General features: G+C 44.1%; 1 protein-coding gene across 1 annotated transcript in view; it reads left to right on the top strand.

The window, feature by feature from the left end:
* The first annotated feature begins 4673 nt into the window (after positions 1-4673).
* Positions 4674-27074, top strand: part of FANCL (FA complementation group L) — a 55466-nt gene continuing 33065 nt past the window's right edge. Inside the window, exons 1-6 of the mRNA XM_066626223.1 lie at positions 4674-4835; positions 11178-11236; positions 17699-17759; positions 19619-19675; positions 22637-22734; positions 25013-25109. Coding sequence (XP_066482320.1) covers positions 4740-4835; positions 11178-11236; positions 17699-17759; positions 19619-19675; positions 22637-22734; positions 25013-25109 — 468 coding nt within the window. The 5' untranslated portion in view covers positions 4674-4739. The remainder of the gene's footprint in view (positions 4836-11177; positions 11237-17698; positions 17760-19618; positions 19676-22636; positions 22735-25012; positions 25110-27074) is intronic.

Here is a 27074-nt window from a genome sequence, read left to right as displayed (position 1 = left end):
GGCTAGGACTGGGCCCTAAGATGACACTCAGATTGGGCCCTATATCATGTGAGGAAAGAATATGGGTGTGCACATTCCCCTCTCTGTCAATAGTGCCAAAGACCCCAATTGTATGGGCCATTAAAGTGGCGCTAGATGTTGTAAATGTGCTGTAAAGCACATTTATGGCACCTTGGGGGGGGGGGTAGTGAGACAGCATAGTGGTGTTGCAGGTTTTTGGGGTGGGGGGAGGTGTTTCATGGCAGGGGGAGGAACTGGTCGAGGGGGGCATGGGACCAGCAGCGGAGGCCTCTGATGGATCCTGTTGGGCTGTTGGCCTGTTGGGCATGTTGGGCTGAAAACCCTGACACGGAGGTTCTCAAGTCTGTGCCGGCAAAATAGCCAGCCCAGACTTGAGAAGCCCCATTGCATGCCCTGCACCCTTACTCGGGGGAAAAGAACAAATATCCCCTTCCTCCGAGGAGACCTTCGGCAGCTTCCCAGTGCTCACAGGATACAGCAGTCGCCATTTTGGTGCCACTGTTCCTCTGGGCACCGAGAAGCTTAGGATTGGGCTGTAAGTGCGTAGCGACATGGTGAAATTTGTTGGAAGAGACATGCACACTCGCACTCTTCCCCCATGCGTTTGAGAGGGCTGGTGGTCACATCATCCAAACTGCTCCAGAGTAATGTAATAATGTGTCCTTATTGATATGTGCAGAACTTGGGCTCAATTGACTGCTGTAACTTGGCCTGGTAGGATCGTAGCTGTGCCTTTTATGAGCCAATAGACAGTCTGTCTGAGTTTGTCTGAGCCAATAGGCTCACTTGCTGCATACCTTGTAACAAGCCCTTGAGAATTGGAGGACCAAATGGAAAACTGCTGCATTGGAGAGACAGAAGGAGGACTGGGAGGGGCTGAGCAGGAGACTTGAGTGCTGTGTGCAAAAAGGCTGCAGTATCATCAAAAGGTAGAGGGCTGCTGTGTGCAGAGCCACTGAGGCTATAAAAGAGGCTTCACTAGCACAGAGAGCTCAGAGACCACCGTAAGAACATATGAACAGCCCCACTGGATCAGGCCATAGGTCCATCTAGTCCAGCTTCCTGTATCTCACAGCGGCCCACCAAATGCCCCAGGGAGCACACCAGATAACAAGAGACCTCATCCTGGTGCCTTCCCTTGCATCTGGCATTCTGACATAACCCATTTCTAAAATCAGGAGGTTGTGCATACACATCATGGCTTGTAACCTGTAATGGATTTTTCCTCCAGAAACTTGTCCAATCCCCTTTTAAAGGCGTCCAGACTAGATGCCATCACCACATCCTGTGGCAAGGAGTTCCACAGACCGACCACACACTGAGTAAAGAAATATTTTCTTTTGTCTGTTCTAACTCTCCCAACACTCAATTTTATCGGATGTCCCCTGGTTCTGGTGTTATGTGAGAGCGTTAAGAGCATTTCTCTATCCACTCTGTCCATCCCCTGCATAATTTTGTATGTCTCAATCATGTCCACCCTCAGGCGTCTCTTTTCTAGGCTGAAGAGGGCCAAACGCCATAGCCTTTCCTCATAAGGAAGGTGCCCCAGCCCGGTAATCATCTTAGTCGCTCTCTTTTACACCTTTTCCATTTCCACTATGTCTTTTTTGAGATGCAGCGACCAGAACTGGACACAATACTTCAGGTGTGGCCTTACTATCGATTTGTACAACGGCATTATAATATTAGCCGTTTTGTTCTCAATACCCTTCCTAATGATCCCAAGGGAGCACCAGGGAAGTGCTGCTGAGAGGAGCTTCAAGACTGGGCTCTGCAGAATGAGAGAGCAAGCCACAGAGCTGCTGTGAGGAGCTTTGGGGAGTGTCTGCAGAAAAGGAGCTGGAAGAGCAAGCTGCGGAGACCTCCAGGAAGAGAAGCTTCCAGGAGTGAGCTGGGGGAGACCAAGCTGCAGAGTGGAGCTGAAACCTGAGAGCTGAGAAGAGAGCTGCTAGAAGGAGCCCCTGGGAGAGCCTCTGAGAACCAGAGAAGGGAGCAACTACCCAGCCTTTGCCTGGCTTGTCTCAAGCTTGCCTGCCTCAGGGAATTTGGAACAAGGTCATTTTGATTTGTTTGGTTCAGGTTCCATTCCTCCTAATAAAAAGCCTTAAACTTAGCTTGGTGTCAGTGGTCTCTTTTGATCCTGTACAACATTATCTAAGCTAAATAGAAAATAGGCTTACGCTCTCTGTGGAGCCCTCCCATTATAAGGTGAACTGCTGTGCATGCATTGTGCATTCCTATTTAAGATGCTTTGAATGTATACAGTGAATATACATACGTACATGTCACAAAGAGAGTCTGGTCCAACAAGAAGCTGACGGAACATACCAAGATCCAGGTCTACAGAGCTTGCGTCCTGAGTACACTTCTGTACTGCAGCGAGTCATGGACTCTTCGCTCACAACAGGAGAGGAAACTGAGCGCTTTCCACATGCGCTGCCTCCAACGCATCCTCGGCATCACCTGGCAGGACAAAGTTCCAAACAACACAGTCCTGGAACGTGCTGGAATCCCTAGCGTGTATGCACTGCTGAAACAGAGACGCCTGCGTTGGCTCGGTCATGTCGTGAGAATGGATGATGGCCGGATCCCAAAGGATCTCCTCTATGGAGAACTTGTGCAAGGAAAGCGCCCTACAGGTAGACCACAGCTGCGATACAAGGACATCTGCAAGAGGGATCTGAAGGCCTTAGGGATGGACCTCAACAAGTGGGAAACCCTGGCCTCTGAGTGGCCCGCTTGGAGGCAGGCTGTGCAGCATGGCCTTTCTCAGTTTGAAGAGACACTTGGCCAACAGTCTGAGGCTAAGAGGCAAAGAAGGAAGGCCCATAGCCAGGGAGACAGACCAGGGACAGACTGCACTTGCTCCTGGTGTGGAAGGGATTGTCACTCCCAGATTGGCCTTTTCAGCCACACTAGACGCTGTGCCAGAACCATCTTTCAGAGTGCGATACCATAGTCTCTCGAGACTGAAGGTTGCCAGTACAATATACATGTGACAAAAACTGCATTTTAAAAGTTCATATTTAAAAATTCTTTTGATCATGGGTCATAAGAAAGGTAAGACTGCAGAGACAAGTAAAGAAAACAAAAAGGAATAGGACAAAAATGTTATAAACCACAATTAGTTAGTTAGTTGGCAACCTTCAGTCTCGAAAGACTATGGTATCACGCTCTGAAAGGTGGTTCTGGAACAGCGTCTAGTGTGGCTGAAAAGGCCGATTCGGGACTGACAATCCCTTCCACACTGGGAGCAAGTGCAGTCTGTCCCTGGTCTGTCTCCCTGGCTATGGGCCTTCCTTCTTTGCCTCTTAGCCTCAGACTGTTGGCCAAGTGTCTCTTCAAACTGGGAAAGGCCATGCTGCACAGCCTGCCTCCAAGCGGGCCGCTCAGAGGCCAGAGTTTCCCACTTGTTGAGGTCCACTCCTAAGGCCTTCAGATCCCTCTTGCAGATGTCCTTGTATTGCAGCTGTGGTCTACCTGTAGGGCGCTTTCCTTGCACAAGTTCTCCATAGAGGAGATCCTTTGGGATCCGGCCATCATCCATTCTCACAACATGACCGAGCCAACGCAGGCGTCTCTGTTTCAGTAGTGCATACATGCTAGGGATTCCAGCACGCTCCAGGACTGTGTTGTTTGGAACTTTGTCCTGCCAGGTGATGGCGAGAATACGTCGGAGGCAGCACATGTGGAAAGCATTCAGTTTCCTCTCCTGTTGTGAGTGAAGAGTCCATGACTCGCTGCAGTACAGAAGTGTACTCAGGACGCAAGCTCTGTAGACCTGGATCTTGGTATGTTCCGTCAGCTTCTTGTTGGACCAGACTCTCTTTGTGAGTCTAGAAAATGTGGTAGCTGCTTTACCGATGCGTTTGTTTAGCTCGGTATCGAGAGAAAGAGTGTCGGAGATCGTTGAGCCAAGGTACACAAAGTCATGGACAACCTCCAGTTCATGCGCAGAGATTGTAATGCAGGGAGGTAAGTCCACATCCTGAACCATGACCTGTGTTTTCTTCAGGCTGATTGTCAGTCCAAAATCTTGGCAGGCCTTGCTAAAGGCCTTGGCAGGCCTTGCTAAACCACAAAATAAATAAATAATTGCATGTCTTGAAAACAATTGGGTTGTGACCCACTGGTGGATGGGCCACAGACCCACAGTTTGGGAACTGCACAGAAGAGGAAATGTGGGCAGCTGCAGCTCTTTGAACACTTCCACTTTGAACTGCACCTGCCCACAATCCCTCTTCTGTGCAATGGTTAAAGATGCAGGCACTCTACCGCTGCCCCCCACCCTGAGCAAGTCAAGCATGTCAACACTGGGTGGGGGGAGGCCTCTTAGAAGAGAGAGAGAGCGCGGGAGAGCAGGAGGGGACGTGGCCATCTACTAGCCACGCCCACTTCTCTCCTGCGCGCTTGCTCCGTCCAATCACAGTTGGGAGCGCGAGGCGCGGGGAGAACTTAAAAAAAAGAAACGGTTCTCATCCGCTTTGTCAGTCGCGCGGCTGCCCTTTCGTTGGGGGGCGGGGCTAACTCCCACGCGTCTTCTCCCAGCTCTCGAAACCAGAACCTACTGGCAGTGCGCATGCGCGTCTCGCGAACCCTGTCTGGCCGATATTTGGGGAGGTGGAGAGTCTGCGCATGCGCCGTTGGTGTCTCCGCCGCTTTCGAACTGAAGTTTGTGTTTCCTCTGGTGGGAGCGAAGCGAGGGGTCGCGGGCGGGAATGGCGGCGGGGCTGGGTTCGCTGCTGCGGGAGTGCCCGCTCCTGCTGCCCCAGAACCGGGAAGGAAGCGTCTATGAGGGCTTCGTCACCGCCCAGGTACCGAGTGGCGCCGACCTCGCCCTTCTCTGCAGGGCTTGGGAGCCGGGCCGAGGGGCTCGAACGCGGGGCTGCCAGGCTCGTGGTGGTGCTGATGACTCGGTTAGCAGTGGCGCCCCTTCTTTCCTGGGGGCGTTTGTGGGTTGCTCCCTTCCTGAGTTGAGCCTCACAACAAGCTTGTGAGGTAGGCCGGGCATAGCGAGGCAGGCTGTCTTCCTACTTTGAACCTCACAACAACCTTGTGAGGTAGCTGGGCTGAGTGAGAAAGAACTGCTGTAACATTCGACCTGCGGTGCCTGAGAGCCCAATCCTATGCATTTCTGTTCAGAAGCCCCATTATAGTAAATGGGGCTTACTCCCAAGAAAGTGTGGAAAGGATTGTAGCCCTAATCACCTTTTCAGCTATGTGGGGACTTAAGTCCTCCAGCCCAATCCTAGGCATGTCTACTCCGAAGCAAGATCCTTTGCAGTCCATGGGCCCTGCTCCCAGGCAAGCATGCAAAGGACTGCAGTGGTAGTCTCTTCTGGTTCAACACTCTCGCGGGCCACATGGAGCTCCCTGCCCACAGGGTGACTAGATGTCTTCTTTTTCTAGGACATGTCCTCTCCTTTAGCCTTGTGTTCTGGAAAAGAACTTAAATGTCCTCCCTGTGAGTGGGCAGCACATAATTTTCTTACAATTAATAAATTATATACAATATAGTTTGAACTTAATAGTAAGCAATATAGTGTTTAACCACATGAAATCCATATATGAGTGTTTTTAACTTTTATTTTGTCATGTTCTACATTTTCCTTGGATGTCCTACATTTTGGGGTGCTTCATCCTCGTTTGTGGTTATGGCATCTGGCAACCCTGTCTGCCCTTAATGAAGAGAGGAAAGGCAGAGGAGCAGTGTGTGTGACAGGGAGAAAAGGAGTGCTCCCCCTGGGGGAGTGGTTAGGATTTTGCCCAAAGGGAAGAAACACTGGAGAGCTCTTCTGATCACACCACACTGAGGCAAAAGAGAGCCCTGCAAGAGCTGCTCCATTCACTTCAATGTGCAAGTGAATTTCCCAGTGACGTGCTCTTGGTCTACAGCCCTTCCTTCACATCAGAGGCACAAGATCCTAACTTTAAAATGCTTTGTCTGCTGACAGCTGTGCTATCTGAAAGGGAATTTTCTCAGACCTTCTTTGTATAAGGATTCACCTTTTCTTAAAGACTGCAAGTGAGTAAGAGTATAGTATCTATTTGTAGGCAGTGTATTGTCAAACGTACAAATAAAACTTTAAAAGAATGTGAACTGTTTTTCTGTCTGCATCAAAAGGATAGCCTGTCTACAACTTACAACATTTGCATTTGGTACCATATTTTTCCAGGATGAGAATGTCTTTTTTTTTTTTAAAGGTGTTTCTGAAAATACCTCTCAGTACTTTAATGAAACACTGAATCATAGTTCTTTAACCTTTACAAAAGGTCAGAATTACATCTGCTTTTTATATAAAAAAGGCCATTTAAATTTAATAGAAGTGAGAGTTGCAATACACTATGAAGGAAAAGGTTATGGGGGTACATTAATTGAGTTGAGGGATGCTTAACCCTCCCCCTCCTTCTGTTCTTCAGATCCAAACCTCAACCTCTTTTCTGCTATGTAGTGTTATAGTGCTGCATGGCCCTCCATGTAGTGTTGTAGAGCTGCATAAACCACCTTGCAAATATGCACCTGGACCCTCAGAGATTATAGAAGAGGTGCAATTTGGAGCACAATGGTTGGTATAGAAAGGGTTAAACATTTCTCCATTCTGAATTGCTCCTTTCCAAAGCTAGGTTTCCATAAGCAAAGCAGATGTTTGGGTTCTGAAACACAGGTATGTCATGTCTAACTTGGCATGAACATGCTTGTTTGGATGTAAATCAAACTGACATCACTAAGTAAATAATCTAGTGGTTCTCAAAAGTTTTAGCACCAGGACCCACTTTTTAGAATGATAAACTATTGGGACTCACCAGAAGTGATATCATTAACCTAGAAGTGATGTCACAGCCAGAAGCCGCATTATCAATTTAGGCTTCAAACTGAAGTCCTGATCAGCTAAAACATGCTTATGGTGTCATTTTGCAGAGCTTGTAATTCTAGCATTCCAGCTCCGAAGTCAAAGCAGAACACAGACTTGTATCCTTTTCCAACCACACAGTCCTCCCCCCCCCCCTTTTCAGCATCCTGCATTCCCACCTTTTCAGGTCAAAGCACTACACCTCTCTCCCACCCTGCCCGACAGCTCTATACAGTGTATTTTCAACTATGTTTAGACATAGTCCAGATATGTCCAGTCCAGACACTGGACATAGTGAGACAACTATGTCTCACAGTTTGAGAAACACTATTTAGCTCGGCAATGCTCAGTAACTGGATGGAAAGAGTTGATTCCTTAAACGGCTAGGCACAATCCTAACCAATTTTCCAGCACTGGCATGGGTGTGTGCTGCATCCTGCAGTTGTGGGGGGCAGTCATGGAGGCCTCCTCAAGGTAAGGCAATGTTTGTTGCATTACTTTAGAGTTGTATTGCCCTTAACCTTGGTGTTGGAAAGTTGGTTAGAATTGTGCCCTAAAGGTTTAGTGGGCCAATTTGGCATTTATATATTTTTAAAGATTTTGATCCTGTAACTTAGAGTATGAACTCTATGTAAATGTACGAACTAAGGCTTCTGTGACCAGAATTGTCATCAAAAGAGAAATTCATTTTTGAGTTATCAGGCTGTGTTCAAGAAGTCTGAAAAGCTTCCCAACATTTTGCCCCACTTATTTGGGGTTTTCTCAGGGGAATAAAATCACTACTAACACTCAAGAGACTCAGAAAAAAGTATCACAAACCAAAAAAACTACAGCAAGTATTCTAGCCGAAAGCTTAAACGAGCCCTAAGCACCAGCCTCCAGCGGAACTTCCACCCATCTAAATGTAAGGACATTTTTTGGTACATAGTCGGAGGAAACGTCGGGAAACTTCAGACTTCTTGAAAGAGACCTAGAACCCAAAAATGAATTTCTCTTTCGATGACAAATGATAAAATGCTTTATTGCTTCTCAGCCTGCTTGAAAAGTTGAACCTATGACTTTTCGGAAACGTTTGGCTCCTGATGTACAGTATGGCCCGAGTTGGATTATAAGCTGCAAGCTTTGGCATGCACAATATCAGAATTTCTAATGGTACTATCAACTTGAAAAAAGACTCCTGTTGAATGCTGAAGCCGACTTGGCTCACTGACTCTGGTATTCTGAAAGAATAAAAGGTTGAAAGGATTATTGAGTGGCAGCCTTTCCAGCAAGTGAGGCAAAGCGCGCTCTGACCCCAGTTGGTCCTTTGTACAACATTCCCACTAGTCAGCAATAGTTATGTGTTTGATATTCTACTGGCATTTAATGGGAGGAGGGTGGGAACAATCTTTCTGCATGTGCGGAAGAGGAGGAGCGTACAGCCTCCAAATAAAACTTAAAATCTGCAGTGTTCCTTAGAACGGTGGGGCATTGCTGTTCTCTGTTCTCTAGTCTTAAAATCCTAGACCAGTGTTAGGGGTTGTAGGGCAGGAGAGTGTGTGCTCACTGCTGGAGATTTTTTTTTTTCCTAGTGCACAAAATGGTGCAAGAGTGTGAGATTGTAGCAAATTTCATCATAACTTGGAAGATGATCATAGTGATAGGTGGCTGTGACACCACCATTCCTTCATTTTCCACTGCAAGCACAATTGCAATAGAAACACTGGCCTGGTTCACACTTAATGCTGACCAATTTAGCACTCTGGGAACAAAACCAAAGGAAGTTGAAGGTTCATATAGTCTTCTCCCCTTGTGTGTAACAGAAGGGGAGTGAGAGCTTCTGATTTTACTTAAGAACCGAGCACTATCTGGGCTTGGGGTACTATGGCTTGTTAGCTAATTGGAACAAGCCAGAATAGCAAACCATTTTCCTTTTCAACTATTAAAAAAATGGTGAAGGAGCAGAGTATTCAGTGGTGACTTTTTTCCTTAGGAACATAGGACGCTACCTTCTACTGAGTCTTTTCATTGGTCCATCTAGGTCAGTATTGTCATCATTGATTGGTAGCAGCTCTCCAAGGTTGCAGACAGGAATCGTTCTTTGCCCTACTGGAAAGGTTACCAGGGCTTGAACCAGAGACCCTCTGCCTGCAAATCATCTGCTTCACCACTGAGCTATGGTCACTCCTTTTTTCTGTGAGGATATCTGTGAAACTTGAAAACGTGCGTTCTTTTTCACTGACAGCATGTGTACACTTTCTCTTTTTGCAGGTATAAACACTATGTAACTTGTGGTCTGCACAAAGGTTAATTGTGTGGCTTATAAAAATGTATTCAATTCCAGGTGCCTTATTTGTGCGAGAGAGTTACTAAATGCTAATGGTTGCAAGATACAGTCATGCCTTGGCATCCATGGGAGTTCCATTCCTGGAACACCCGCAGATGCTGAAACACATGGATAATGAAATAAAGCCTCTCCTAAGGCCTCCGGAAGGCTGAAAATAGTAACTTTCAGTTTTCAACAGGTTCCCCAGCCCTCAGAAGGCCCTCTAGGCCCTGGTCGCATTCAGTGGGACCAGGTCCAGCTGAACTCATTGGTTCAGAACTCACAGTTAGATAAAACAGTGGGTTCCTAATTTGTGGATAGTCTGGACATGTAAGTTGAAAGTTGCATGTAATTAAAAGTTGTAGTATCTTTGTACATTGCAGTTAGAATGCATAAAGTGATTCAAACATATTTGATCTGAAGATTCTGTTCAGATTTTTGTGTGTTTATACATTCACAAGTTTTACCTTAGCCTCATGACTTGGGGTTGCATAAGTTGTTCTTACTGCATTATGTTATATCCACCAACCATAGTGCTTTGTATTGTGACATAGGTATCGGTGGCATTTATTGTCAAAGGCTTTGAGTGCATGGCAGTTTTTGTGAACAACTATAAAATACATGTTGTTTTTTAAAGTTTAAATTGAGTCAAAGCATATTTAATGTCTGTCCCCTTGCTGGTTTGAACACAACTCCAAATACCTTACCACGGGGTTTCTCAAACTGGATCGCGACCCACTTGGTGAGTCTCAACCTGATTGTGGGTGGGTCACGAAGCTGCAACTGATAAGCTGATAGCAGACAAGCAAAATCCATTGAACCCTATGGAAAGTGAAACAGAGAGACTGCACATTTACTCACAAGTAGATGACCGTACCTTGGTCCATTGCGAAGGGCAGACCAAGAGGAATCCAATGCCACCAGAATGGTCTCGCTCTGATGAATACAGCCCCCCAAAAACACAGAAGAAGGGGAAGTCCCTCCCTCCAAGCTTACAAATGTATTGGAGTGGAACATGAAATTAAGCCGCACATTCACATTTACTCATGAATAAACAACCGTGCCTTTGTTCGTGTGGAAGAGTCAGGTGAAGGGGAGTGCAAGGCTATCAGAATGGTCCTGGTCCTATGCACATGGAGCTCAACAAGTGCTCTAGAAGGCACCCCCCCACCACCATACTGCATTAAAAAGAGACTTGATTTGGTAAGACTTTTCAGTTTTAGTTTTGTAAAGCTAAGTGGGTCCTGATGGTAATTTTAAAAAGTGGGTTCAAGTGCTAATAGGTTTGGAAACACTGCTTGATTGGAAAGGGTTGCTGTCTTTTACAGATCCCCCACCCCCCTTGAAGTCTCTAATCATCCTGGGTTTTTTGTGCTGTTTAGAGGGATGCTTTGAGTCTCAATCCAGCCCAAACTAAAAACATGAATTTAAAATTGATTTTGTCCCAAATCAAACTGATATGGCTTAAATATAAGAACTTAAATTGAACTGGGCATTGGGTACGGCTGAAAAATCTTGCAGTTTTTTTGGGGGGGAGGGAAATTTTTGCGGACAGGCTACAGAGAAAGTTCACTTAGTGGAGCAGGACTGGATTCCCCATCTCTTCTCCACTTACTTAATTATTTGTTTAACTTTTTAAATTATTTCTAGTTACTCATTTAATTCATTTATAGCCTTTGGATAATTATTCATCTTTGGATTTATTCCAAAGATGAATAATTTATTTATTCATTTATTCATCTTTGGATAATGACACAATTTCAGTGCTTGCTGCATTCTCTGGAAAGTATTTCCTGCTTGATGATGTCACTTCCGGCCATGACATCACTTCCAATAGGTCTCAGACAGATTGTCATTCTAAAAAGTGGTGCTAAAAATTTGAGAACTACTGTCTTACCATATTTCCTGACATAGGCCCTGCTGAATAGTTTGTAGTTATGAGATGCTAATGTTATGATGTTATGTAGTTATGAGATGTTAATGAGATGCTACTTTTTCAGGGCAGAGACTTTCACATACGGATACTGTTGCCATTGGATCTCCAGGTGAAGAATGCCAGGTGAGATTTATGCTTTTTAATATTTTTCCCATAGTGTAAGATAATTTATTTTTTATTAATTCATCTTCTGAAATAGAGAGTGCTGTCTGCTGTAGCCTGATGAGATTTCCAGAATACTTGTAGTTTTAGTAGTTTAGCTAGTAGCAGACATACCTCTTGACATTGGTAAATATCATCAGATTATATGGGAGTGAGCAAAAGTTTTCTGGTTCTGCAGTCAGTGGACATAAGCATATTTTCCTCAGCTTTCAGGAGCATCGCACATAAACGTACATTTTGAGGATGTCTCAATTCATAGCACATTATTGGGATTAAATACTTTTTTATGTGAGACCAAACTCTTGCCATTCCAGTTCCTAAAGTGGGTGAGTTTGTATTAAAAGGTATAAAACTTTTTTGGGGTGTGGCATAGCGGTGGTGGTAGGAAGTAGAACAAGGCCATTAAAACTTTCTCTTGGAACTACTCAAATTTTGCGTTGTCCTTTCTTTGATCCTAGTTGAATTGAGGAGGGAAGTTGTCCATTCCTGTTCACTGCTTATGCAGGTTAATTTGTAAACAATGTGTGGATTATTCTGTTCAGGGCAGGATGGAGCATGTGCATGAATCCATTTGTGCAGTTTTTGCACATGGCAATGTATGTGGACCTATTTTTCTAAACACATATAAACACATATAGAAGTGTATGAAAAATATTTTGTATACAGTACCCTTGAGTAGATAAGCGATTTTCAATCTTTTTCATTTCATGACACACTGACAAGGCACTAAAATTGTCCAGGCACACCATCAGGTTTTTGACAACTGACAAGGCACACCATGCTGCCAGTGGTGAGGCTGATATCCTCCATTGGTTCTACTACTGATCTTCCCCCAGATTCCTGTGGCACAATGTGCCATCGCACAGTGGTTGAAAATGGCTGCTTTAGACTGTACTATTATCATTTGAGTCTAGTGGTATTCTCCCAGGGCTATATATGATTTAAAATGTTGGAAACTAAGCTAACCTCTGCTAACTGAGTAAGAGACACTTTTTCAAGTGGGTGCTCCTCTTTTTTTTAGCAGGGGAAGAGTAACTGGCCCTCCTCGCCCCAGCAGTGTCTTTTCTAGTGGCTACCTGCTGGTGTTCTTTTGCATCTTTTTAGATTGTGAACCCTATTGGGACAGGGAGCCATTAGTTATTTAATTTTTCTCTGTAAACTGCTTTGTGAACTTTTGTTGAAAAGCGGTATATAAATACTGTTAATAATAATAATAATAATAAGCTAGTGGAGAAACTTACAATTTGTATGTCCCTCTGTTATAAAGTTGTTGACACCATGCAGGAGAACAGTAGTTTCTTGTTTCAGAATCTACAACATACATTGCAGGCTCTGAAAGGCGCATTGTTCTCAGAGATGCAAAGATTGAATAGCATTTGTGCTTCAATTCAATGAACATAATAGGAAGAAGTGATAGAAACGGTTGGTTACCCAGGTTATGAGGAGGTTATGAACCATTTAAGTGAATCTGAATGGTCAGTGAAGACTGGCTCCCTTTGCCTTTTTGATTATGGCCTTCAAATACTCAAACAAAATACTTTGTGTTTTTCTAATGTACCAAAGTTTGAAGTACTGAATTGTGTATACAATAGCGTCAATGATTCCGGATCTGTCAAGTTTGAAGTACTGAATTGTGTATACAATAGCGTCAATGATTCCGGATCTGTCAAGGAGAGAAATTTCTCATTTTTCTGGCAGGGAAAACCACCAAACGAAACCAGGGAACATGGCGTTGGCTTTGCGGTCAGAAATACCCTGCTGAAATCCATCATCCCACCTACTGTGGGAAGTGAAAGAATTTTGTCCCTGCAGCTCCAGTCATCAGCAGGACCTATCACTCTCATCAGTGCTTATGCACCGACTCTGTCGTCTCCAGCAGAAGCCAAAGACAAATTCTATGATGACCTGGCCACCACTGTCAAGAAAATCCCTGTAAAAGAGCCATTGTTCATCCTCGGCGATTTCAATGCTAGAGTTGGTGCTGATAACAGTTCATGGCCCACTTGCTTAGGTCAGTTTGGCACTGGGAGGATGAACGAAAATGGCCAACGCCTGCTAGAGTTTTGCTGTCATCACGGTCTCTGTGTCAGCAACACGTTTTTCAACACAAAGCCCCAACATAGAGTCTCTTGGAGACATCCAAGATCAAAGCACTGGCACCAGCTCGACCTGATCCTCACCAGACGCTCCAGCCTTCCCAGCATCAAGATCACACGCAGTTATCATGGTGCTGCCTGCGACACTGACCACTCCCTGGTGTGCAGCAGAGTGAAACTGCAAACAAAGCGACTGTATCACACGAAAAAGGAAGGAAGACCTCGCATTGATACCAGCAAGACCCGGGATCAGAGAAAAGTGGAGGAATTTGCACAAGCGCTTGAGGAATCTCTTCCAGGCCCGGCCGACGCAAATGCATCCAACAGATGGGAACATTTCAAGAATACCGTTTACAACACCGCCTTGTCCATATTCGGCAAAAAGACCAACAAGGCGGCAGACTGGTTTGAAGCCCACTCTGAGGAGTTGACACCAGTCATTGAGGAAAAGAGGAGAGCTCAAGCAGCATACAAGGCCTGTCCCAGTGAGCGCAACCTGCAGGTCCTCCGAATTGCTCGCAGCAAAGTCCAACAGACTGCCAGGAGATGTGCTAACGACTACTGGCTCCAGCTCTGTTCCGAGATACAGATAGCAGCTGACACGGGCAACATCAAGGGGATGTATGATGGTATCAAGCAGGCCCTAGGTCCAACACAGAAGAAAATTGCCCCTCTGAAGTCTGCCACAGGCGAGGTCATCCAGGATCGGGCGCAGCAGATGGAACGCTGGGTGCAGCACTACTCTGAGCTATATTCCAGAGAAAATGTAGTCACCGAAGAAGCACTGAACAACATTGAGTGCCTGCCTGTGCTGGAAGAGCTTGACAGTGAACCAACCCTAGAAGAACTTCACGTGGCCCTGGACTCCCTTGCCTTTGGCAAGGCACCTGGAAAAGACAGCATCCCTGCTGAAGTCCTAAAATGCTGCAAAGAGATCATCGTCACTGAGCTGCATGAAATCCTCTGTCTCTGCTGGAGAGAAGGTGGAGTACCTCAAGACATGAGGGATGCAAACATCATCACGCTGTACAAGAACAAAGGTGACAGGGGTGACTGCAACAACTACCGCGGCATCTCTCTCCTTAGCGTTGTAGGAAAGCTGTTTGCCCGAGTTGTACTAAAGAGGCTCCAGGTACTTGCAGAGAGCGTCTATCCAGAATCGCAGTGTGGATTCCGAGCCAACAGGTTCACCACTGATATGGTATTCTCCCTTAGACAACTGCAGGAGAAATGCAGGGAACAACGACAGCCACTCTTTATAGCCTTCATAGATCTCACAAAGGCTTTCGACCTGGTCAGCAGAGACGGCCTCTTCCAGATTCTCCCCAAGATTGGATGTCCACCCAGGCTCCTCAGCGTCATCAGATCTTTCCACATGAAGGGCACTGTTGTCTTCGATGGCTCCACATCAGACCCTTTTGACATCCGAAGCGGAGTGAAGCAGGGCTGTGTTCTTGCACCAACCTTGTTTGGGATTTTCTTCGCTGTCCTGCTGAAGCAGGCCTTTGGAACTGCAACAGAAGGCATCTATCTCCGGACCAGATCAGACGGAAAGCTCTTCAACCTCTCCAGACTGAGAGCAAAATCCAAAGTCCAGCTGAAATGTCTGCGTGACTTCCTCTTTGCCGACGATGCAGCTGTCACTACCCACTCTGCCAAAGATCTCCAGCAGCTCATGGATCGTTTTAGCAAGGCCTGCCAAGATTTTGGACTGACAATCAGCCTGAAGAAAACACAGGTCATGGTTCAGGATGTGGACTCACCTCCCTGCATTACAATCTCTGAGCATGAACTGGAGGTTGTCCATGACTTTGTGTACCTTGGCTCAACGATCTCCGACACTCATTCTCTCGATACCGAGCTAAACAAGCGCATCGGTAAAGCAGCTACCACGTTTTCCAGACTCACAAAGAGAGTCTGGTCCAACAAGAAGCTGACGGAACATACCAAGATCCAGGTCTACAGAGCTTGCGTCCTGAGTACACTTCTGTACTGCAGCGAGTCATGGACTCTTCGCTCACAACAGGAGAGGAAACTGAGCGCTTTCCACATGCGCTGCCTCCGTCGCATCCTCGGCATCACCTGGCAGGACAAAGTTCCAAACAACACAGTCCTGGAACGTGCTGGAATCCCTAGCATGTATTCACTGCTGAAACAGAGACGCCTGCGTTGGCTTGGTCATGTCGTGAGAATGGATGATGGCCGGATCCCAAAGGATCTCCTCTATGGAGAACTTGTGCAAGGAAAGCGCCCTACAGGTAGACCACAGCTGCGATACAAGGACATCTGCAAGAGGGATCTGAAGGCCTTAGGGATGGACCTCAACAAGTGGGAAACCCTGGCCTCTGAGCGGCCCGCTTGGAGGCAGGCTGTGCAGCATGGCCTTTCCCAGTTTGAAGAGACACTTTGCCAACAGTCTGAGGCTAAGAGGCAAAGAAGGAAGGCCTATAGCCAGGGAGACAGACCAGGGACAGACTGCACTTGCTCCCGGTGTGGAAGGGATTGTCACTCCCGGATTGGCCTTTTCAGCCACACTAGACGCTGTGCCAGAACCACCTTTCAGAGCGCGATACCATAGTCTTTCGAGACTGAAGGTTGCCAATACAATACAATAGCGTCAATGATATACACATTAAAGGTATTATTTTAGTTAAAACTGATGTCTGTGGGTCCTTGGCTGTCATACTAGTATTTAAAGATCCAACTGGTGTAGGAGAGTACTTCATTGATCCCAGTGATATAAATCATATTCCCAACTTGTTTTGAGCAATAAGATCTATAGCAGGAGACAGAAAAAGCTACTATTTTTGCTAATTTTTTTTTAAAAAATAAGACTGGATCCAAAAGAGTTACTGATTCCTGTAGAGTAGTTTATTGATCCAAATGGGGCAAGTCTCTATCCTGTCTCTCCTGCATCTTAGGGCCCAATCCTATCCAATTTTCCAGTACTGGTGCTGCGGTGCCAGTGAGGTGTGCACTGCTTCCTTTGATGGGAAGGCAGTCACACAGGCCTCCTCAAGGTATGGGAGCATTTGCTCCCTTACCTTGGGGCTGCATTGAGGTTGCACCAGTGCTGGAAAGTTGGATAGGATTGGGCCCTTAGTCTTTTGTTTGTTTTGACTTTCTGGTGCAGTCCTATTGGGGTGTGTGTTATACTTAAGCCAGTTTACCCCCATTAACTGCAAAAAAGGCCATTTCAGTTTAATTACTGATAGCACTGTTTTTATGGTTAAAAGCGTTTTTGTCCCATTATAAATATTTTTTTCCTAAACAATTGAATGTTGTTGGCACAGTATGTAACATAGCAAATAGCCATTTTAAACTTGAATTATAGTTCTTACTAATTAGGCTATTTAATTAGAATAAGATGATGATTGATGCACATTTTCCTGTCCTCCTGAACAGATGTGGTCTTAGTGAGGCATGTTATCAGTCCCGTATAAGCACTGGAGAATGTGTAGCAGGCAGACTTCAGCTGGGGTTAGGGAGGGGTGTGGCCTCTTTCATTAGAAAATACTGAGTGTAGCATGAGTATTATTCTGGACATGCATGATAGAGACTGATTTGTAAGATTGGTGCCGAGACATAGGAAATTAAGAAATGTTTTTAAGTATATTTTAAAACATCTCTTGCCAAAGTAAGTCAATAGTTTGAGGCATTACAAAACTTCATTTTAGCAATGGTTCTTGTAGATGAACAATTTTTTTCATGGCTAAATTAATAGGCTGGCTGTTTTTTTCCTCCTTTCTTCTCTTTAGTGTTTACTGTTAGAATGCAGAGATGGTAGTTAATCAAAATTAAAAATTACCTGCACCAGATTAATGATAGATTCAAGAAACAGTCTCTCTGAAAGAATTTCAGAATCTGAACTGTGTTCTCCAATGTATTGCTTTGATTTTGGCAATTTTCACTTTTCTGACTTTTACATTAAGAAAGCGTAACTTAATGAGAAAAAAATGCAGTCTGAAAAGTTGATCTTATGTTATATATACATAGTATTTGCATTATAGTTTGCTGAATGTATGACATTCCAAGAATTATTCCTATTAACAGTGTGCTATATTATGTCCCAGGAATTATTTTCAACACAATTTAAAAAGGTGCATGACAGATAAATGTTTCTAAAGTGTTAAAAGTATTATAGTAAATGACATTTATCATGCCAGAAACTAAAGTGTCTTACATTAACCCCTAATAAAGTATTGTTTCTTCTTTCTCATGTCATAAAATATTTCACCTCTACTAGAATTGGTTGTCTTTTGCTATTTGAAAGTTTCATTGGCCAGTTTATGTGCTCTAGGTTAAGTATTATTATTTGGTTTTGTAGGATACAGTGTAGCTGGCACTTGAAAAAGGTGTTGGGTGAATATCAGCAGATACTAAAACAGGTATGCTAATAAAATATGCAGGAGAACATATCAAATTTCAAAAATGTCAATTATAAATATTTGAGTTGGGGCCATGAGTAATCCAATAGCAGTTTGATTGATTCCTATGAGAATGCTTCAGAATAAATGGGTTATAGATCTTGCCCAAAGTGAGACAGTTCTTGCTGTTAAGTTAAGACCCTGATCCCATGTTTGGGAAACAGTTTCTCTTTTAGGTGGGGAGAAGGAGCTTCCAGCCCAATCCTATCCTTCCCTAGAGCCCAGAGCTATAGCAGCGCCAAAATGGGGACCACTATAGCCCTATGGGACCAGGGAAGCAATGCTAGGAAACAAGCGTTCCCTTACTCTGTGTAACACCAAGATGGCCCCAATGGGTCTCCTTGAATCTGCACCTGCTATTGAGCAGGTGCAGACCTGAGAAGACCCTTGTCAGGTTTCCTGGCCCAGGAGTAGGCCCTTAGGCTGCAATCCTATCCACACTTATCTGCTAGTATGCCCCATTGACTATAATGGGACTTGCTTTGGCGTAGACATGCATAGGATTGGGGTCTTAGTAAGTGGTTGGAATTCTTCTCTAACAGCATTGGTAACCTAACTTCTGAAGGACAGGACACCTTCATGGTCATACAGTTCTTTACTATATATGCGTGAACTTTGGTCAAAGTGTTGAATACTTGTGCTTTCTCTTGCTGTAAGGCTAAGCTTATATTGGGAAGTTAACTATTTCAGCTCAATCTCCAAACTCTCCTGTTCTCTGGTATCAAAGTTTCTCTGTTTGCTTTAGAGCTGACTATCTCAGCATTTCTCAACCAGTGGTACTCGCACCAATAGTGGTAGATGAGGTGGTGTCTTGTGGTATGCACGGGACCCAGAGACCCCTGCTGCTTGGCAGCAATACAACGTGAGAAGCAGCAGTAGGAGGCTTGTCTTGGCAGGCAGAGTTCCAGCATGCACTTTTTGTGAGCTCAATAATGCCCTCCTGTCTGCCCTGAGTTTCTTGTTTGTTGTACTGCTTCTGGCCTCCCAATCTGGAAGTAACTGGCAATGGCATATCGCCATTTACTTCTGGTAGTGCTTTCAGTTGGTGGCCCGGGTAATGTGGTTTGGTAGGGGATCAATGTGGAGAAACACGGCTGTATCCATGTTGACATAATCCATTTTTAGTTTGTTTTGTTTTGGATTAAAAAAAAAAAAAACTTAACATATTTCTAGCACTAAAGAAAATTCCGTGTTCCTCTAACCTCATATTCACATGCAAGTGCTTTTTTAGTGGTGGTATTATCTAAATAAGCCATGTCCGAGAGAGAGAGAGAGAGAGAGAGAGAGAGAGGTAGTTGACTTTTGTCAATTTAGTGGGTTTGTGTTTTGAGAAAATAACTGCAGCCATGCCTCCTTTGCGGAAGCTGACTTTGATTTTTATATTGCATGCTGGATTTAATTTTGAGATGCATGCTAGATTTTAATTTTTATTTCATTTTGAGATGAAATACTCTGAACCTAGATCTAAAATCATAGTTAGTTAAGCAAAAAGAATCCATGTGAAGGCTTGAAAGCTGGCAGGAAATCTAGAATATTGTTCCCATATGTTCCTTAAGGGTTTGTTCAAACACCTTGATAACTGCACAATCAGAGGATAGATTGCATGTATGAATGAGCTTTCCCAGGTCAAACAGTGCAGACAGAATTTTCATTTTAACTTGCCTTGCTTACAATGCTTGTTTCACAGGTTTAGTTGCAAGTCATTCACACAGGTATGGAATAGCTTTAAAAATATTCAACTGTTCAGCTGTATGACAAAAATGAAAGATACTCCACACAAACACATTGCATGAAATAATTTTTAAAATTGTATTTTCCAGAGGTTGCAGCATTCTTTGGATCTGGTCAGATTCATGGTGGAGCTGAAGACTATTTTGGTGAGGAACTATATTATAGTAGACATGCAGAATGGTACGAGTTTGGCTGTCTGTTCTTTGCCATTACTTTATAAAGACCCTATTTGCTAATCAGATAAGTCGTCAATCATTGCAACTTCTCAAATAATCCTTCCAATAAATAGTTTGTGTTGGCTTCTGTTACTTACACAACTTGCTTTGCAAATTAATAGGTTAGAAATCTGGAGGGGGAAAAATTGCTTATGAAAGTGTTTGTATATCTTTTCAACCATGTACAGGCTCCCCGTTGTTTATAACTGTTATATGAGCTGCTTATGTTGTATTGGGAGTTTTCAGAAATATTTCTGTGTAGGTCTGTTTATTTGAACTATGTATTAAAAATTTTGAGATTTATCACAGTTGTTTAGAAGTGTATTCACAGTTCTCATTACAACTTACCTTTACAAAAACTTTTAAGAAGTTTAACTCTATTCACAGGCACACTCTTTTATGAACTGTATGAAGTGTTATATTTTCAGGGGTTGATTGCTCCCTCATTATATCGTTCAGATGTGACTATACTGATGGAGCCTGTACAAAAGAAAGTCACTAACCTGAGCAAGCCTTTCTACTGTTTGTTATTTCCTCCTCCTTTAGTGACTTTCTACCATTTTATTTATTTTTCAAATATTTTCAAGGATATGCACTTGCATTCAACAGCTCTGGAACATACTTTTTTCACTATAAATAAAATAAAATTAGAAACAGTCTGCCTCCTGCAGCACATCTGCCCTTTGCAATCCATTATGTGTGGCAGGGCATCATGCTTCTGCCAGTAGATTATAGCCAGCCTGAATATAGTGCTAAGGTGGAAGTCTGGGTTTATTATTATTATTATTTATTATTATTATTAACAGTATTTATATACCGCTTTTCAACTAAAAGTTCACAAAGCGGTTTACAGAGAAAAATCAAATAACTAAATGGCTCCCTGTCCCAAAAGGGCTCACAATCTAAAAAGATGCAAATGAATACCAGCAGACAGCCACTAGAACAGACAGTGCTGGGGTGAGGTGGGCAAGTTACTCTCCCCCTGCTAAAAAAGGAGCACCCACTTGAAAAAGTGCCTCTTACCCAATTAGCAGGGGTTTATATTACCTTTAGCTTCTATCCTGACATTAGTATCCTCCTTTGTCATTTTAGGACAACCATTATCATCCAGAGAAACACTGGAAAATGTCATTTGTTGTTTTATGTACAGGAAATTACCTAGAGCAGCCATTTTCAACCACCATGCCGTGGCACATCAGTGTACCACGAATGGTCTGCAGATGTGCTGAGGGTGTTTGAGGGAAGGGTCATTTATTAGTAGAGCCATTGGGGAATTTCAACCCCTCACCAGCAGTATGGTGTGCCTTGTCAATTATATATTTAAAAATAAATAATTTGATGGTGTGCCTTGACAATTTTAGCACCTTTTCAGTGTGCCATGAGATGAAAAATGTTGAAAATCACTGACCTTGAGTATATCTCCAGGAGAAAAAATGTTAGTCGTGAGAATTTTCTGTAAACAAATTCCCCTATGTACATACAAGGTTAGGTTCTAGGGGTCTGTATGTAAGTTGAAATGTATGTAGTTCAGAACATTTGCTTCCTGCAGGCCCAGTACCAGAGACTCATGCCATGGGTGGAATCGAGGGCGGGTGTGCCCATCAGGAAGCAGTTGGAGCACATGCACTCTGTCAGCAGCCAGCTGGGTGAAATCTCCTGGCCAGTTGCCAAGCGCATGCTTGCGCTCCAGTTGCTTCCCCAATGGAAGAAATCACTCGACCGGGTGCCAAGCACGCACTTCCCCCTCAGGAAGCAGTTGATACACATGTACCCTTTCAGCAGCCTGTCGAGTGAAATCTCCCAGCCGGCTGCCAAGTACACGCTTCAACTGCTTCACCTGTGCAAAAGCACCACTGAAGGACATACCGTACCTTCGTGAAAGTGCCAAAGCAGCTGTATGTACCTTGGAGAGCCAGTGTTGATGCTTTCTCATCAAGACAACCATTCATTAGAGCAGTGGTTTTCAACCAGTGTGCTGTGGCACATTGGTGTGCCACTAATGGTTTGAAGGAGTACCACAGGAGTTTTGGGGAGGTTCATTTATTAGTAAGGTCAGTGGGTGTGTATGAGCCCCCCCCCCCCCCCCCGTAGCATGGTGTGCCTTGTCAAAACACTGATGATGCGCCTTGACAATTTTAGTGCCTTGGCAATGTGTCATGAGATGAAAGGTTGAAAATCACTGCATTAGAGGAATTCTTTTCTTTGGGAAATGTGCTTTCAATTAGAGTCTTTGACTTTTGTGTTTGAACTTCATGTTTTAATGTTAGTTTGTATAGATCAGGGGTCTCCAAACTACAGCCCAGGGGCCAGATGCAGCCCGTAGCCAGCCTCTCTCTGGCCCGCAGCCAGCCTCTGATACCCTGAAAGCCTCTGGCCCAGTTGACCAAACACAACCAGAGTTGTGCTTGTAGGGTGGGGGAATGGGAGTCATTTAAGTATGTGCTTTATTTCTTAGGCTATGTTGGTGCTTGGAGAAATCCTGGTCATTTGAGCCCATTCATTTATCCATTCATCTAAGTTCCAATGAATTTATTTGAATTTTATTTAATTTTTTTTCCAGCCCTCAACACTGTACCGGATATTTGACACGGCCCTTCGGCTGAAAAGTTTGGAGACCCCTGGTATAGAAAAAGATATATATCTTTTTCAAAATTGCAGGTCTCCTGGTTTTCCAAAGCAGTTCATTGGATTATTCCTAAAGATCTTGGCCCCAATCCAGCTAGTTAGTCTTGACTAAATGCCATTGAAAGGAATGAAAATGAAGTTCATGGCTAGTGGATTGGGGCCCATGAGTGATCAGTTAGGCTTATATTTCATAAAAATAAAAGTGCTTTGTCAAGTAGCTTAATACTAAATAAATGTATTGATTAATAGAGATTTTTATTTTAACAGGAAGTTGCTTTGAAAAACACCCCGGAACTGCATGCATCACCTCCTCCACAATATTACAATGACCTCATAAGAGATATAGAAACTTTGGGTTGGAATAAGTATGTCACATTTAATTAATAGAGATGTTTGAGTGAATTCTGCATGTCTATTTCTTGATTTACTTGAAGTTAAATAGTGTGGTTTTGCATTACAATATTCATTTTTAATTTTTTTTAATTACATTTTGAAAAGTTACGTTAGGAACTTTAGGATATTTGTTTTAAAAGCAGATGAAAATGGCCTTATATAAATGCAGTTTTTGTTTATTTTAATTAGGGCTCTTGCCCAAAGTATTAGCATCTAGTATAGAATTTGGAAATCACCAGGATCTGTTGGTTTTGGCAACAGGCAGCACCCACCAATCTGTTATAGATTTCCTATTGAGGTTCCTTCCTTGACAACATGGTACTTTTCTGTGGCTACAGTGCTTCTTGAAATGAGTGGATGGTAAAACAAAACAAGAGGATTAGAGCTTTATTCTTTCCCTGTTACCTTCCTGATGGTTATTGGGTAGATTCAAAGGAAGGAGATCAGCCTCAGCAGAATGCTACCCTAGTCAGACAAGAGCTCTCATTCCACTCGGAGAAAGGAGATGCCCCATGCTTTCATATAGGCTGCAATGATTTCTTTCTCTGACTGCATCAGTTGGTCAAAATGAGGTGTCAGCATCCAGGAGGAGCCACAAGGGTGGTGGGTAGCAGAATGCATAGAGTGATTATACCAATCTCTTAGCAATAACTACAGACCCCGACAGTTCAAGTACCAGCCCCTATCAGAATACTGCATATTTGTCTTGGACCCTGCTAACCCGAAGGAATGCAACTTGTAGTGTGTGTCCTCACAGAATCTGCTGCCCCACCCCGACTTTTAGCTGTTGCATTTGCATACATCTAGAATTATTCTCTGGATCTGCAGAATAATGATGGTGGAGGCTAGAGTGCTCACATGGTGTGTTACATGTTGTTTGAAGCTTCTGGTACAGGAGATGCTGTACAGGAGAATCAAATACTGTACAGGAGAATCAAATACTTACGGAGATCCTGTATGTGCTCCACAGGATCTGATGGAAGAATTAGTGTCTGTGTGACCATCCATGATGCAATTTCTGTAATCTGCACAACAGGTGCTCTGCAAGTCCTACAGCAGCAGTCTCCAAACTGTGAACTGTTGCATGCTAAAAAACCTGTCTCTGTCACAACGGAGTTTACTGTTCCTCAAGGCAGCCTGATATCTCTTTCATCAATCTCCACTAAACCTTGTGCTGGCCGGCCACGTCTGCCCAGAAGTCCATGTGCAGAGCCTGCTGTGGTAACAGAATGTGGAAGTAGCTGGCTGGCACAAGGTTTTGGGGAGATTGGTGAAGAAGATATCAGATTGCCCCATAGAATGGTAAGCTCCAGTCTCATGGGAGAGGACTTTTCGTGGCACTGAATGCTGGGCCATGGTTTGGCACTCGCTGTCCTACCGTATAGTTGGAAGAAGGTCTGTGGACCCCTATAGAAGGACTGGAGGCTGCCCCCGCTGCAAGATTGCAAAGTTAACACACAACACCTAACACAGAACGCAGGAGTTCTGCATCACCTCTCCATCCCAAAAGGCAGCATGGCTCATGCTGACTAGAAACTTTTAGACCACAGGTTTACATGTGCAACCATTGTGCTTTTCTGATATGGAAACATGTGGAACATCAACAGCGTAACTGTATAAATTGACTTTCAACGCAAATCCATTGTTTCCACCCAGTTTTCTTTGCTGTCTCACTCATTTGCAGTGCAACATCTTAATGCATAATGCAGTATATGACTGTATCCTCTCTAATTTCTTATATGTAAATCTGGAAAACTCCAAAGGTAAGCTTGGTACTGCAGTTCAAAATATTGCCATTGCAAAGATCGGTTTCAGTATATGAATCTTATTAACTGAATTTTCATAGTACTATATTTATAACCTAAGAAGTCCATTGAAGAAGGAAAACCAAGGATAAAAAGCTTCTACTTTAAGAAACTGCAAAAATGGATCAAATAAGTTGACAGGAAGTTTAATGTGTACATAACTAGAGGCTGACAGGAACATGCTGTGTGTGCCAAAGGTTCCTGTGATGGAAAACTGAAACATAGTGCTTACTGACCACAGCGTGAGCCCTGACACACAATGTAAATAATCCAGAGATATATGACTGCATTAAGCTGCAGACTGGTGTATTAATAGCAGTAAATCTAGTGCTTCAGAAATGGCTGTCATCCAGATGATTTCTGATTAATATATTTGTAACAAACTAATAGGGGCATAGCAGCCATTTCAAGTTAGTTACAGAGCTTTTTTGCTTTCTCTTTACAGGGTTGTGTTCATAGATCCTGGCTTTAGTACCATTAAGATAAAAGCAGAAGATTCCTGTGGTCGGGATCACCTAATCACTCTTAAATTAAACTCAAAGGTGAATATTATTATAATGTTGGGAAAAGGCCTCAGTTATGACTGTTTTCATTGCAGTTGATCAACTGATTAAAAATTGATCATCTGTGTCAGTTTTCAGACTATACGATGTAAAGTTCGTGTAAAGGGTCTCCTGTTCCTTTAAAGGGTGAGAGCAGCGACGCAAAATTGTGAAAGCTTATTTCTCAATGTTCCAAAGCTCCGGGAACCCTGCACAGGGCTCCTCACGCTTCCTGGAACTTCCAGCAGCCCTACCTACATTAAAGTAAGTGAAAGTACCCCCCTCGCCCCCCCCCCCCTTAGCAATGCAATCCTGGGGATTGTGTCGCTGCCCTTGCCCGTCCCCCACAAAGACTTTCTTAGTGAATAAAACTCCCTAAAAGTTTGAGAACCACTGGTCTATGTGAACGAATCTTAAGATATTTGCTTATTTATGTATTTACTGGTAACCTTTGCTTTTGCTTAAATTGTTTAGCAGTAAAGAAAATTTGAACATCTCTGATGGGTATAAATTAGGTGTATATCCTAAATTATGGGATTTGCTGGAGGAACCTAGCAATCATATTTACCCTGTGCCTTCTGGCTTGGTTTCGGGATTAAAATTATCCGTTCCAATCTGTGATCGGATTCAGAGCCCTTTCTGTGAGGATAATTCCCCAAGCTTAGACTTTGTATTTGTTGGACTGTTTCCTAGTTGGATTTGGTTCATCCATGAGTGGCCTTCCAGTGTTTAGGAATACGTTCCCTGCGCAAGTGGATTGGACTAAGATCCTGGGTCTCCTCTGCATGCTTGAAGAGCCAGTTGCAGAGTGGCTCCTTACATATGTCAAGCAGAAACCTCCGCCCCCCATCTATGCTGCTGTGCTGGATGCATTCTAATGTCATTAGGTGGCTTACTTCAAATGGAGAACCTCCCATATGTTGCATCTGGCAGTCTGTCCCCAATACTATAGCAAACATGCATAACTTTGTAGCCTGTGTGCCAATGGTTTGGGAAGGAACAGGCCAGATTATTTTATGTGAGGTGCAAGAGGCCCTTTGTTTGAAGTACATTGCCTAGCCAAATTAGAGTATGCCCCACATGGCAGCATAGTTGGGAAAGCTAGCTTCCCTGTTCCTTTGAGGAGCTGCTTTTCAACCTCTTCTCTGCATATCTGTAGGGAGAAACAGTATTGTGGTCTGAGTCAGTTGCAGGTGGCTTCTACTAACTAAATGTCTCTAACTAAATCTGAAGAATATAACACCAAGGGCCATCTCCCAGGTTTCCATACACATAATGGCTGAATTGGACAGGCATCTCCTTTCAGCCTTTCAACCAGACAGTAGTGTACAGTGGGGTGGTGGTGGTCTGCCTCAGGTGTCCTCATGGGGTGTCAAATGCATCACTGAGCAGCCAGTAGACCTAGCGTTCCCCAGGGATCTCAAAGTGGTGGCCAGGTCTACGCTCTGTTTCAAGTGGCATGTAGACCTGGCCTCCGGGGGGGGGGGGGAATCTCAAGGCGGAGGCCAGGTTTACCTGTGGCTTTGAGCAGCCAACCCCAGGTGTCAAATACCATAAACTAGGTATGCCAGTGCAGCCAGGGCCAGTCCATGAAGTGGATGATGCAGTTTGCGTCAAGTGGTGGGGTGCTGCTTCCTCTCTCCAGGCTGCAGCAGACAGGACTGCATCAGTTTGCTTCCCTATTGGCTCAGTGGATTTGGTTGGGCCCTTCCTACCTTCAAGTGGAGGAGAATGAGAGAGCACCTGTATTCCCCATCCTCCCCAACTACATATGGGGATGTAGAATTTGCACACAATCTACGCACACATACTTCAATACACATAGACCTAAGACTGCATGGTAGATTACCTGTTTTGTGTACTTGATGTGTGGGGCAGGCAGGTGAGCTCTTGTTCTCCTTTATTTGGTAAACTGGAATGGGGGGGGGAAGGGGCAGAGAGTGAATTGACTGATCTGTCCCAACA

This window comes from Tiliqua scincoides, chromosome 1, assembly GCF_035046505.1.
Source record: "Tiliqua scincoides isolate rTilSci1 chromosome 1, rTilSci1.hap2, whole genome shotgun sequence".
Taxonomy (NCBI): Eukaryota; Metazoa; Chordata; class Lepidosauria; order Squamata; family Scincidae; genus Tiliqua; species Tiliqua scincoides.
Note: the sequence above shows the minus strand (reverse complement) of the source record. Positions and strands in the feature narration are given on the sequence as shown.